This window comes from Onychostoma macrolepis, chromosome 09 (genome assembly GCF_012432095.1).
Source record: "Onychostoma macrolepis isolate SWU-2019 chromosome 09, ASM1243209v1, whole genome shotgun sequence".
Taxonomy (NCBI): Eukaryota; Metazoa; Chordata; class Actinopteri; order Cypriniformes; family Cyprinidae; genus Onychostoma; species Onychostoma macrolepis.
Genome location: NC_081163.1, coordinates 8,146,501 through 8,159,943, shown reverse-complemented (window position 1 = coordinate 8,159,943; position 13,443 = coordinate 8,146,501). Strand labels below are relative to the sequence as shown.

Sequence of the window (13,443 nt, the reverse complement as noted above, 5' to 3'; positions counted from 1 at the left end):
GTGTATATTATTTGTGCCTGACAATTCTCACTTACCAAGAACATCAACAATAACAGACTTCTTCACTTCTCCTCCATCATTCTTGGCTGTTATTGTATAAACACCTCGTTGTGCCCTAGTGCAATCTTTAATTACCATGGAACAGCTGATTGATGTGGTTTCAATAACAGCTTCTGATGGGACTGGAAACCCATCTCTGCTCCATGTTATCACAGGTGGAGGTTGGCCTGACACATACGCGATGATACGAATAACACCTCCTGCATGAATAACCATCTTCTCCTTTACTGAAATGTCCAGCTCAAGGACGGGCAAAACTGAAATGGCAAAACAATTTTTCATTAAATTCATATTGCATATAAATCCCCCCTCCCTCTCCCTCTTGAATCACTGAGACTTACTTATCCGGTCCTTCATTTCAAGAGCATCAGCAACTTCACCTGGTTCACTCAGACCTGCAGCATTGAATGCTAAAACTCTAAACTTATAAAATGCATTCTCTTTCAGTCCAGTGACCACAAATTTAGTTCCTCTAACTTCCCTGTCTTTGGCCTGGAACAGAAGGAAGATTTTTTTGTAATGTATAAAGAATTTATGAACATGTTTTGCTGAAATTAAAATATTTAGGTATACACAAATTTGGGTATACATAAATCTTAAACAAACCTTGACCCATGCTTCTGTGCCCTCCTCTTTGTATTCAACATGGTAGCCTATTATCTTTGAACCTCCATCCTTCAATGGTGGAATCCATTCCAAGTCTGCTGTAGTCTTAGTCCAGTCCGTGACTTTCGGGGTTGGTGGCGAAGGAGCAGCTACAAGAAAACAGATTTGTCGTAGATTGAGTCTCTATTAATAAAAAAATGATATGAAACTGAATCTCACACTGTATTGTTTTCCTACCTATTGGATCTCTAGCAAATGTTGGATCAGATGGCTCACTTGGAGGTCCACATCCTGCTGCATTTATTGCTATTACGCGGAACAAATACTGAAATCCCTCAATGAGCCCTGTGACTCTGTGTGATATACCAAGTGGCATGGGCCTGACTGGATCACGGGTTACTCTGTTCCAGCGTTTAGATGTGGTTTCTTTACGCTCAAGCCAGTAGCCTGTAATTGGAGTGCCTCCATCTGAGTCTGGCTCTTCCCAATTCACAGTCATGGAGTCTATTGTGATGCTAGAAAGTGTTGGCTTGTCACATTGGCCAGGTGGCACTAAAAAATAGACATAAAATACATCAGTGTTATAAAGTGAAATAAATGTAATCTAAACATACAACATGTCTCTAATTATATAAACTTTAAATATGCAAATGAATACTTACTGAACACATCTCTGGCTACTTCAGGTTCACTATCAAGAGGATCACCAACGCCATATTTGTTTTGAGCCCTAATCCTGAAAATGTACTCATGGCCTGGCATTAGTTTGTCGACCGTGAATATTCTCTCTTTGGGTTCACTAGTGACAGGTATCCAAGACTTCCTGTTGGCAACACGTCTCTCAATAGTGTAGTTTGTAATTTTGGAGCCACCATCATCCTTAGGAGGCAGCCATGACAGCGTAATCTGTTCAGCACGAATTTCCTCAAATTTGATGGGTGCAGACGGAGCCCCAGGACGCCCTGTTTAAAAGAAGAATTATGTTACTTCTAACAACAACACCTACATCTCTTCATATGAAAAAAAAAAACAATGTTGTTGAAATTTACCTAGAACATTAAGCCTCATTTCCTTGGAAACGGTGCCAAGGCTGTTGCTGGCAGTAAGAGTGTAGAGGCCAGTATCTGAGCGTTTGCCCTGCTGGATAAGCAGTGTGCAGCTATCATCAGAAACAAGTTTGTTGATGTGCTCATCATACTCAACATCAACCTTGTTTTCACTTTTGTGAGGAGGAGCCTTCTGCCATGTGAGTGTTGGAAATGGACAGCCCTTAATCAAAGCAACAATATGAATATCTGCACCCTGTTCAACCTCCATGAATTCTGGAAGCTCAATGAAAGGTGTCCCTAAAAGTGAAAGGAAGAAAGATGAATTTGTACACCATGCAACCCTAATTCATTGAATTCCTTTATTGTGTGTTGCTTGGTACGCACTGTTCTGGTCCTTAATAATGATGGGTCCTGCTGTAGAAGATGGTCTACTGGCACCAACCTCATTCACAGCCTTAACACGGAACTCATATTCAGCACCCTGGTGGAGATCCTCCACTTTGAATGTGGTGGTATCAATATCACGGCGGTTACACTGTCTCCAGGACTCTTGCTGGTTTCCACTGCTATCCCACCATAGACGCTCAACATTGTAGTGAGTTACAGGTGCACCACCATCATTCTTTGGTGGCTTCCATGTCAGAGTCACAATGCCCTTGGACACATCAACGATTTTGACTCTTGTGGGAGGATCAGGAGGATCTGTAAAAAATTAGTGTTTTGAATATTCAGGATAAACTGTTTTTAAACTAGTGCTGTCAAACCAAGTGCTGCATCCAAAATAAAAGTTTTTGTTTACATGAAATATATGTGTGTGTTTTGTATATTTATTATGTATACATAAATACACACACATACAGCATATATTTTGAAAATATTTACATGTATATATTTATATTCATATAATTTATATCATATATAAATATATTTAATATATAAACATAGCATATCTTTCTTAAATATATACACATGCACGTGTTTGTATTTATATATACCTAATAAATATACACGGTACACACAGATATATTATGTAAACAAAAACTTTTATTTTGGATGCAATTAATCACGATTAATCGTTTGACAGCACTAATTTAAACATTTTTAATGTCAGACTTATTTACAAAATACACTTACGAATAGGATCTCTGGCTTTAGTCCGCTGAATGGTTGTGATATGAGGTCCCAAACCAAAGCGATTCTCAGCTCTTACACGGAACAAGTATTCTTGTCCTTCAATGAGGTCTGGCACAACTAAGGACTGTGTTGCGCAAGCTGGGTTGACCTTTGTCCAAGCCTTTCCTTCAACAGTCTTTTTCTCCACAAAGTAGCTCTTGATTCTGTCACCTCCATCACACTCTGGTGGCTTCCAGCTTAGTCTACATGTTCCACGTGTGATGTCACTTATTTTGAGATCTTTAGGAGCTCCAGGCAAATCTAGACAAAAGAGACATGATATAATGAGATATGATATTATGTGATATAATGCATACTTCTAAACTTATATTTTAATGAAGCTACTACTGCTTCAGGTTGTGATGTTTTGTATTTTAAATATAGTGTTGCTTACCAAGTACATTCACGCGCACTTTAACGATTTTAGTGCCAGCCTGGTTGCTGGCAGTGATGATGTATCGCCCAGAGTGGTTTAATTTACATTCAGGGATTGTCACTACTGATTTTGTTTCACTGGATGATATCTGCAAAGTTTAAATGTAAAGTGTATTATTTGAATAATGCATGTTTGTTTGGACTTAACAAACCGAGTGTTTTGGGGGGAAAAAAATAATCCTACTTCTGAATCCTCTGGCAAAGTATGACGCTCATTCTTTTTCTCTGTTGGGGCAGTTCCATCAAAGTCCCATGTAACATTCGGAATAGGTTTGCCAGAGATGGTGGCTGGAATCTTGATGGTTGTTCCAGCGCGACAATTGAGAAGCTCATGAGCTGTGACCTCCATGGTAATGACAGGTTCCTCTGTGAACATGTCAAGTAAGACATATATATTTAATCATAGACAATTTTCTACATGTATGTGTCAACTATTACTCTATATTACTGCAACACATCTACACAAAATTAAGGTTTACCCAGAATATCTTGCACAATGGTATCGGCAGTTCTGGGACTTGGCTCAGATTCACCAGCAGCATTGACAGCAACAATCCTGAACCTGCATTTCTTATTCTCTTTAAGCCCTGACACAGTGTATGAATTGGTTAGGATCAGCTTATCCGGTGTATTGATCCTTCTCCACTCAAGTGAACCTTCATCCTGAACTTCAACAATGTAACCCTTTATTGGACTTCCTCCATCTTTTTCTGGTTGGGTCCAGGAAAGACTCACGCTGCTTGTGGTTTTGTCTGTTACTTCAGGTGCTGGTGGTTGACTTGGTGGTTCTACAATTAACATTTAAGAATGCAAAGTTTTATTCATTAGAAACTGGAATTCATGAACCTATCAACATAAGAAATATTACTTACTTCTTGGATCAATCGCAAACACACACTCTGTTGCTTCACTTGGAGGTCCAACGCCAGCTGCATTCTGAGCCATCACACGGAACTGGTACTCGGAACCCTCAATAAGGTGAAGCACATTGTATTCCAGGCCCCTGACTGCTGGTTTTGTTACTGGAGCTCTGTTAACACGACTCCAGTATACAGCTCCTCTCTCTCTCTTTTCAAGCCAGTAGCCTTGAATGGTTGAGCCACCATTGTCTTTTGGAGGATCCCAAGTGACCAACATGGATGAGCAAGTGTGGCTAATAATCCTTGGCCTCTGGGGTGGCCCAGGAAGACCAAATGGATCTTTGAGTACAACCTTTTCTGATTCACAACCATCACTGACCCCGTACTTGTTCTCAGCTTTGATCTGGAACTGGTAGGTACCATAGGCCTCCAACTTGTACACCTGCAGAAGGGGATTAAAACACATTTAGAGCATTTAAAAGCACATATCACAGTCTCATTCTAAAAGGAACTGTTCATATTAATATGTATTAATAATATATATTAACCCCATAACGTCTGTCTATGATGCAGCATGTCAACTGTTCCCAGTCAGACTTCTTTTTGGTGGCGTCTCTCTTCTCAATGATGTAGTTAGTGAGGTCGCTTCCACCATTGTCCTCTGGAGCATCCCAGGTAAGGTAACAGGACTCAGCTTTGATGTCAGACACCACAATGTTTCTTGGTGGCAATGGGCGATCTAGGGAAACAACAACACCAAAGTTAGGACATCCCCTCAATGCATGATAAACGTATTCTTGTAGCAGTATTGCTGAAAATAAAGAGTTGCATCCAACATAATTTAATTACAAGAAAAAGCACTGTTTAACTTGTAACGCCCAATACTACTTCCCATTTGGTGAAAATTCTAAAAGCTTAAGTAAAATCAAATACTGAATACAATTTAAAGTCTTACCCAAGATATCCACTCGGATTGTGCGTTGACCTACTCCACGGGTATTTGTGGCAGTTAACTTGTAAATGCCTGTGTCTTTTCTTACAGTTTCAGGAATACCAATTTTGGTATTGATAGTTTGCCTGTTAATCTCCTCTGATTCCAATGTCATTGTCTCAGTAGGTTGGTCGATAACTACTCCATTCTTTGTCCACTCAAATGTAGGCAAGGGTAGGCCAACAATTTCGGCAGGAATTTCAATAGCTGCTCCCTTCTTGACAATAATAGCATCGCTCTTAAAGAATTTCAACCACTTAACAGTTGGTATAACTAAAATAGGGGAAAAATATAAATGGAAATAGTAAGGCATCAATTTAATTAAAAACTAAAACTGTGATTTATGTTATGTTATATGGAGTGATACATACGTTCATCATCCTGAATATTGACACTAATTGGTTTGGATGGTTCTCCATCGCCAACCTCATTGACAGCTTTGACTCTGAAGTCATACATCATATTCTCAGAGAGATTTTCCAGAGTGATGGTGAGGTCTTTGCAGAGTTGGCGATTGGCAACATCATATTCATTGCTGTCTTGCCTCATCTTTTCAATATAGTAGCCTCTGATTGGAGAACCACCATCGCTACGAGGAGGTTCCCAAGTCAAAGTAATAGTGCTCTTGGTCCTTTCCTTATAGTGTAATTTCTCTGGGGCAGATGGAACTCCTAAAATTTCAATAAAGTCAACATTTATTGCTTTTGCATGAAAACAAGTAATGCAGATTATAAACTGAACATAATTCAAATTTATTTTCTAGTGCCGGGCAACGATTAAAATTTTAAAATCATGATTAAAGGTGGGGTATGCGTTTTTTCAAAAACGCTTTAGAAAACTGAGTCAGGCCCAGTAATAAAACAAACTTGTAGCCAATCAGCAGTAAGGGGCGTGTCTACTCATGGTGCAGAGGAGAGAGCACTCATCAATGCACACGACGGACATTTGCCTAGCTGAGCGATGACAGAAAGGTAGAGATGGCGGATAAAAAACAAAAGAGGAAAACCTCTGCAGAACAAAAGAAGGCTTACACCGTGTCTACACCAGACGCCACACCGCAACAGTTAAAGTCTGTCTACACTGGATGCGACAAAGCGACCGTTGAAAATCATTTGAAATTTGTGTCAATGTCATAAATAGAACACGGCAGCAGTTTACTGTCGGGGATTTGTCGTGTCGTGATGCGGCATCCAGTGTAGACAGCATCACTGGTTATAATGAGTTCTATAGTGTTTTGTCGCGCCACTCGCGTCCGGTGTCGACACGGTGTTACAATAAGGCAAGAAGTAGGACCCGTGTAAATATCGGATCAGCTTTCCAGCGCTGGAGAGAACTCAAGGAGCAGGAAGGCCTGTGATCGGATGCTGAGGTTGCTTTGTTTCTTCTTGATTAAATATAAAACCAAAGCTATTTGCCACTGCCAGGGCATTAACGTTTTTATAGAAATTATTTTATAGTTTGTTATAGAAAAAGTCCAGAGCCTCGATCATAACATTATAACAGGCACCTTCCAAGTAGAGACCTGCACATCGCTGTCATTTAGCCTTCCCTGGCTTGGTTGGAAGAGGTGGGCCAGAGCACAGTTCAGTTGGGCTTGGGCGCGGTACGCATGTAGTGTCGGAGTGCAGAACTTCTGATATGTGCAGCATGATTGCGTTAACATTTCTGAGCTGCAAAAGTGATAGATCTGTAAACCAATATACTGTGAGAGGGCCGTGAGTTACCGCGTCCCAAACGACTCAAAATAATAAACCACAAACTTAACAAAATTATGCACTCCACTGTGCTGATTGAGAGCGCTTCTCTGCTGTCTTCACATGTTATCGGAAACTTATTTTTTCCCACTTATGAAGTCGTGAGCTCTGCTGCAGTCTTAGGCCCACCCCAAATGCTCTCATTGGTTGAGATGGGTGATGACACCAATCCCAAACCAGTACATCAACATCCCACTCCTCCTGTGACCCATGTTTTGTTTTTATGTGTATTCAGAGCCAGTGAGCAATGGACTTTCGTAATAATAAAAAAACTGCGTTAATGCACGATAAAATAATTGTCGGCGTTAATCAATTAATGCGTTAACGCGATAATGCATTAACTTGCCCAGCTCTAGTATTTTCATATATGAGATAAAATTAATAGTTCTCATGAATGTATTATTCAGTTTTATTTACCTTTAGGATCCACTGCTAAAACAGGTCCAAGTTCAACAGGAGCACCAAGGCCATACTTGTTCCTTGCAAGTACACGGAACATATATTCTTCTCCATCAAGAAGACCAACAATGTCACATTTGCAAGCAGCAACTTCTAAGGGTTGTCTGTAAATGTGCATTTTCGCATCTTTTCTTTCAACAACATAGCCCATGATGTCACTTCCACCATTATCCAGAGGATCTGACCAGGTGAGTGAAATCATTTTCTTGGTCACATGAACTGTCTTAAGATCAACCACTGGTCCGGGAACATCTTTTGTACAAAAAAGAACAAGAAAACATCCCAATCAGAAGTTACATTTCAGGTTTTAATAGCAAAAAAATTCTTTAAAAAAAATTATTTGACTTACCCATCACATCCACCTTAACGGAGGCAGACTTGGTTCCGCTGGGGTTGGTACCTGTGATCTGGTATACACCATGGTCAGTTCTCAAAGCATTTTTGATGGTTAAACTGCTGTTTTTTCCTTCTGTCTCAATAACTGTGTGTTCCTTGTCTGGCTCTGCATCATCTTTTGTCCACTTAACTCCTGGTACAGGGCGTCCAGTAACAACAGCAGGGAGACGCAATGTTTCTCCAGCTCTAATAATGATTCCATTCCTTACAGAGACATCAAATTCAACCCCTGGGGCCTCTGTAAATTCAAGTACAGATTTAAAATTTCATCATAATTTCTCTAATAGGTGCAAAGTAATGCTGAGACACATCTAAATTCATTGTTTAAAGAGTTTTAGGTCCTCTGTTGCACTCACTGTTTGTAGAAAGGCGAAATTGCCACAAGTTTTTTAACATACCTTCTGGCTCTTTGGCCTGAACAGGTTCAGTCATGCCTGGTGCTCCATGACCTGCTTCATTTACAGCGTATACACGAAGGTAATAATCAGCTCCCTCAGTCAGTCCAGTCACTGTGTATTTGCGGTCTTTGCATCTAAACTCGGTACAGCGGACCCAGTCCTTCTCTCCAACCAGACAGCGCTCAACATGATATCCAAGAATTTCTCCACCACCATTGTACAATGGAGGTACCCAACTGATGTCGATAGTTGTATTTGTGACATCAACGATTTTTGGTACGGGAGGGCCAGGAGGCACTGCAAAAATAGTTACATTTAATCAAATTAAACATTTTTAAAAAATCGTTTGGATCTAGTTAGTATAAATCTAGTTTGGTCACACTTTAGTTTGGGGACCATTTCTCACTATTAACTAACTATTAACTACAACCTTTGCCTCAATAAACTAAAGTGTTACCATAAGTTTTATACTGATTAAAAAAAAAAAAAAAAAACATTTAAACCAATTTAAAGCCATATTTTTAATGTTTAGTGTTCATTTTTGACACTTACAGATTGCATCCATTGCAGTCTGAGGGTCAGTTGGTGGACTGAATTCTCCTGGGCCAGCAAGATTTTCGGCACAAACCCTGAAGACGTAAACAAGGCCTTCCATAAGACCCTCAGCCTTAACCGACAGTGAATTAAGAAGATTGTTGTTCACTCTGGTCCAATATTTGCTGTTGACTTCACGTCTCTCAACCCAATAGCCCAAGATAGGGCTACCATTGTCCTTTGGCTCATGCCAGCTGAGAGCAACTGTGCTGAAGGTGACCTCTCCAATTCTTGGCATGTTGGGAGCATCGGGTGGTTCTGAAAAACAATATTTTCAAATAACAATTAATATTTTCAAATAAACCATAATATAAGACAACTACCGTTCAAAGTATAAATAAAATATAATTTTACCAAATTGATTCTTTGCAACAAGTGGTTCAGAGTAGCATGGATGTCCACAGCCAAACTTGTTTTCAGCTGTGACTCTGAAGATGTACTCCTTTCCTTCAATAAGCTTGGTTACAGGGTAATTGTATCCCTTGTGGGTCGAGGTCACAGTTACCCAACCAATCTCATCAGTAGTGTTGTCTTTCTTTTCCAGTATGTAGTTGATAATCTCACTGCCACCATCATCAAGAGGTGCATCCCACATGCTAACAACAGAGGTGTTCCTGATCTCATCAAATCCAAAGTTAACAGGGGGGCCAGGCTTATCTATAAGTTACAACAAGCAGAAATGTTAATACATTTTTTCATTAAATAAATGTTTAGGAAGATACTCATTGTAGTTCCAAAAGTATCTCACCAAGAACATTGACTTCACACGATGCTGTTGCAACACCATGGGGATTCTCAACTCTAATAGTGAACATTCCATGGTCTGTTCTGATGGCATCACGCACCATCAGAGCAGTTTCACCCCTTTTGCTCTGGTCGAATGACAAGCGATCTAAAAGTGGTGGATGGAATTCTTCTTCAGGTTCAGGCTGAACAGACTTCTTTTTCTTCTTTTTCACAATTTCTGGTTTCTTCTTAGCTGGTGGCTGCCTCACATTCTCATCATTTCTGAGCCATGTAACAGTTGGGTAGGGAGATCCAGATATGCAAGCATCCAATCTAATCTCTTCGCCCTTTTTGATACTGAGGCCAGATGCAATACGGGCATGGAGTGATACTTTTGGTGGTTCTGAAGTAGAAAAAAAGTAGAATTAAAAAACAACAACAAACAAAAACCACAAAACAGTTATATGTAATGTTTTACTTGACACAGAAGAGTTCAAAAAGTTTGAATATTTGAAATAAAATTGTAATAGATTTTGTTTTTTAACATACCAACAGGATCAGCAGCCTTAATCAATGGTGTACTGCGAGATGGGTCACTTGCTCCTGCAATGTTCTCTGCACGGACACGGAACTGGTATTCTTTTCCTTCCGTCAAGCCAGTAACAGTGTAGGAGAAACCAGGTACCAGATTTGGATTGCATCTTTCAAATCTGTCACCATCTTTCTCAATCTTCTCAAGAATGTACCCTGTGATTGGGCATCCACCATCATATGGTGGTGCCATCCAAGTAACAGTGATCGAATTTGAGGTGGGATTGTGTCCTTCAACCTCAATTGGTGGGTCTGGGTGTTCTGTAATTAATTAATTAATTAATAAATAATAATAATAATAGAAAATAAAAATATATATAAAACATAATGAATAAAAATGAATTACACTTACGTTTTTGTTCTTCTGTTATGACAGGATTACGGAGTTCAAGAAACTCCCCACTACCAATCTTATTAACAGCCTTCACTCTAAAGTAATATTCACCATTAAGCATAAGATCTTTGACAACAAAACTTAAAACATTGTCTCCAGACATCACAGGCAAAAATGTCTTCTTCTGAGCTTCCCTGCGCTCTAGAACATAGTGCAAGATTGGGCTACCACCATCACTTTCTGGAGGCTCCCAAGAGATCTTGCAAGAGTTCTTGGTGACCTCACTGGAAGAAATGTCCTTACATTGTCCAGGCAGGCCTTTTAATGGAAAATATTAGGCATTGAGGTATTTTTGAGCAGTAGGCTTTATAAGTGTGACAAATGGAATCAGTATAAATATACAGTTTCTTACCGATCACTTTTACGTTGATTGTGCCAGTTATTGAACCCAGACTGTTCTCAAGAGTAACCGTGTACACACCAGCATCTTCGTGTTTACACTTGAGAAGCTCCAGGTGAACACGATTGAGTTCACATGTCAATGTCAGTCTGTCTTCGGTTTTTAATTCAGTGTCACCCTTTTTCCAGACCATTGATGGTTTTGGTATTGCTCTGTATGGGATTTTTATGTCTATCTTCTCACCCTCAACAAATACAATGTCTTGAGTCTGAAGATCCATGGTTGGTGCACCTTTAAATATTGAAAGATGTATTAAATACCAGTACTAGAACAATAAAACTAATATATATATATATATATATATATATATATATATATATATATATATATATATATATGCACATACATATATACACATACTGTGTGTATATATATATATATATATATATATATATATACACATACACACACATACATTCATTCACAATGAATAACTGAATAGTCCTTACAGTCAGGGTCTTTGGCAAAGACACCATCTGAAATTTCAGAGGGATCACTGACTCCAACAGCATTGATAGCACGAACTCTCAGGACATATTTTTTCTCAGGAATGATGCCTTCCTCAGCCTTAAACCTGAGCTCTTTGACAGGACGAGCATTAATCCTCATCCACTTCTCAGTTCCAGCTTCCGACAGCTCAACATGGTAGCCTGTTACTGGATTTCCGCCATTCTTTTCTGGAGCTTTCCATGTAATGTTGATGTGCTCTCTGCTGGCATCAACAATCTTGACTTCAAGCGGAGGAGAAGGTGGACCTAAAAATCCACATGGATCAATCCAGATTATGCTGTGTACATAATCTTCTATCACCAGCGTTAGTGTCGTAAATTGCATGATATGTAATTATGCATTAAGTTAACATACTTATGGGATCCTCAATGGTCATGATAACAGTAGGTTCACTTGGGTCACCAACTCCAGCTTCATTCTCAGCACGAACCTGGAACTGCACCTCAGAGCCTTCATCAACATCAGTCACCTTGTACTTGCATTCAGGGCCAGATGTCTTTCCAGACTTTACCCAGCGTGTGCCTACCTTCTCTTTTTTCTCGATAACATACCTATGAAAATAATTATTCATAAGGCATTTTTTTGCCTTGAACACTACAAGCGTACACATCATTTTATTTGAAGTTTACACAACATGTGTTTTATACATAAAAATGTTCATACTTGGCTATGGGTCTTCCACCATCACTGCTGGGTGGCTCCCATTTCAGGTCAACATGTCTCTTGGACACCTCAACAACAGTCAAAGCGTAGGGTGGTCCAGGGGTTGCTAGAAAGGACAAAAATTTATTTTAATGAAAACTCTCTCTCTCTCTCTCGCGCTCTCTCTCACACGCGCACACACACGCACACACACATATATATAAAATAGCTAAAGATACAGATGTTGTTCAACTTACTGAAAGTATCCTTGGCCAAAACAGAGTCCTCTAGTTCACAGAACTCGCTTATACCAGCTGCATTCTCAGCAGCAACACGGAACACATAAAGAGAGCCTTCATTCAGTGGAGTGACAGTATACTTGGTATCCTTCACTGTAGTATCCACAGCCTGCCAGGCTCTGCGTCTGACGTCTCTCTTCTCAACAACATAGTTGGTAATTGGAGAGCCACCATCACTATCTGGTTCAGTCCATTTCAGGTCACAGTTGATTTTAGTAATGTTAACCACCTCAAGCCAGCGTGGGGCATTTGGAGGATCTGAATGAGAATAACAAAAATAATATTATTGTTTACAGATCATTGCAGCTTGACTATAAAAATCAGAGAATGTATTAAAAGTTGGGGTTTGATATTATGATAATATTCTGGTTAAACCGTTATAAAAAAAATTGCATGCTTCCACGTATAAATACAATTAAATGTCTTGCTTTTTCACATCTAGATACAATGTTGATGATATGATCTTGAGATATATATATATATATATATATATATATATATATATATATATATATATAAAATAGTTTCCTGTAATGGCCATAATTATTAAACAAATCACTTATCGAATCTTCTGTAAACACTCACAGAGTCGCTCTTTGCAGACAACAGGGTCACTTGGGTCACTGGGTTCACTCTCTCCAGCAACATTGACAGCCTTGACTCTGAAAGAATACTCCTGCTTCTCCATCAGACCCTTCAATAAATGCTCTGTTGTTGGCACATCCTCAGCTACACGAACCCATTCCTCAGTTCCGCTCTTTTGAAGCTCAATTATGTAGGACTCAATCTTAGCGCCGCCATCATGCTCAGGTCTGGTCCACAGCAGGTCTGCTGAAGTCTTGGCAATGTCTTTGATGAATGGTTTCCCAGGAGCCCAAGGAGGATCTAAAATAACAACAATTGAGATTCATGACTTCAAATTTGAATTACTTAATTGCCTTAACATTGATAAATAAAACCATAACATACCAATTGGGTCTTTAATCAAAACTGGGTCAGTCTCTGCACTTGGCTTTCCTGGTCCTGCAAGATTCTCAGCCAAAACACGGAACTTGTACTTCTTCTTTGTTGGCAAACCTTTCACCCTGAAAAGGTGACATTAATTT

General features: G+C 39.5%; 1 protein-coding gene across 23 annotated transcripts in view; it reads right to left on the bottom strand.

Annotated features, from left to right (window-relative positions):
* ttn.1 (titin, tandem duplicate 1) overlaps window positions 1-13,443 on the bottom strand; it is a 140,013-nt gene that overhangs the window by 61,020 nt on the left and 65,550 nt on the right. For 20 of the 23 annotated variants that reach the window (XM_058786720.1, XM_058786727.1, XM_058786732.1 and 17 more), the window contains 29 exons: window positions 13,307-13,422; window positions 12,923-13,222; window positions 12,296-12,595; window positions 12,060-12,165; window positions 11,751-11,947; window positions 11,336-11,641; window positions 10,839-11,117; window positions 10,445-10,744; window positions 10,051-10,353; window positions 9,524-9,904; window positions 9,130-9,432; window positions 8,734-9,033; window positions 8,182-8,478; window positions 7,737-8,021; window positions 7,346-7,639; window positions 5,546-5,845; window positions 5,139-5,447; window positions 4,732-4,922; window positions 4,196-4,625; window positions 3,803-4,111; window positions 3,508-3,689; window positions 3,283-3,412; window positions 2,850-3,149; window positions 2,100-2,417; window positions 1,716-2,012; window positions 1,329-1,628; window positions 904-1,218; window positions 402-815; window positions 36-317 (listed from right to left, as the gene is read on the bottom strand). In XM_058786720.1, the coding sequence (XP_058642703.1) occupies window positions 36-317; window positions 402-815; window positions 904-1,218; window positions 1,329-1,628; window positions 1,716-2,012; window positions 2,100-2,417; window positions 2,850-3,149; window positions 3,283-3,412; window positions 3,508-3,689; window positions 3,803-4,111; window positions 4,196-4,625; window positions 4,732-4,922; window positions 5,139-5,447; window positions 5,546-5,845; window positions 7,346-7,639; window positions 7,737-8,021; window positions 8,182-8,478; window positions 8,734-9,033; window positions 9,130-9,432; window positions 9,524-9,904; window positions 10,051-10,353; window positions 10,445-10,744; window positions 10,839-11,117; window positions 11,336-11,641; window positions 11,751-11,947; window positions 12,060-12,165; window positions 12,296-12,595; window positions 12,923-13,222; window positions 13,307-13,422 (8,144 nt within the window). The remainder of the gene's footprint in view (window positions 1-35; window positions 318-401; window positions 816-903; window positions 1,219-1,328; window positions 1,629-1,715; window positions 2,013-2,099; window positions 2,418-2,849; window positions 3,150-3,282; window positions 3,413-3,507; window positions 3,690-3,802; window positions 4,112-4,195; window positions 4,626-4,731; window positions 4,923-5,138; window positions 5,448-5,545; window positions 5,846-7,345; window positions 7,640-7,736; window positions 8,022-8,181; window positions 8,479-8,733; window positions 9,034-9,129; window positions 9,433-9,523; window positions 9,905-10,050; window positions 10,354-10,444; window positions 10,745-10,838; window positions 11,118-11,335; window positions 11,642-11,750; window positions 11,948-12,059; window positions 12,166-12,295; window positions 12,596-12,922; window positions 13,223-13,306; window positions 13,423-13,443) is intronic. The other 3 variants (XM_058786724.1, XM_058786740.1, XM_058786744.1) reach the window with 1 other exon arrangement.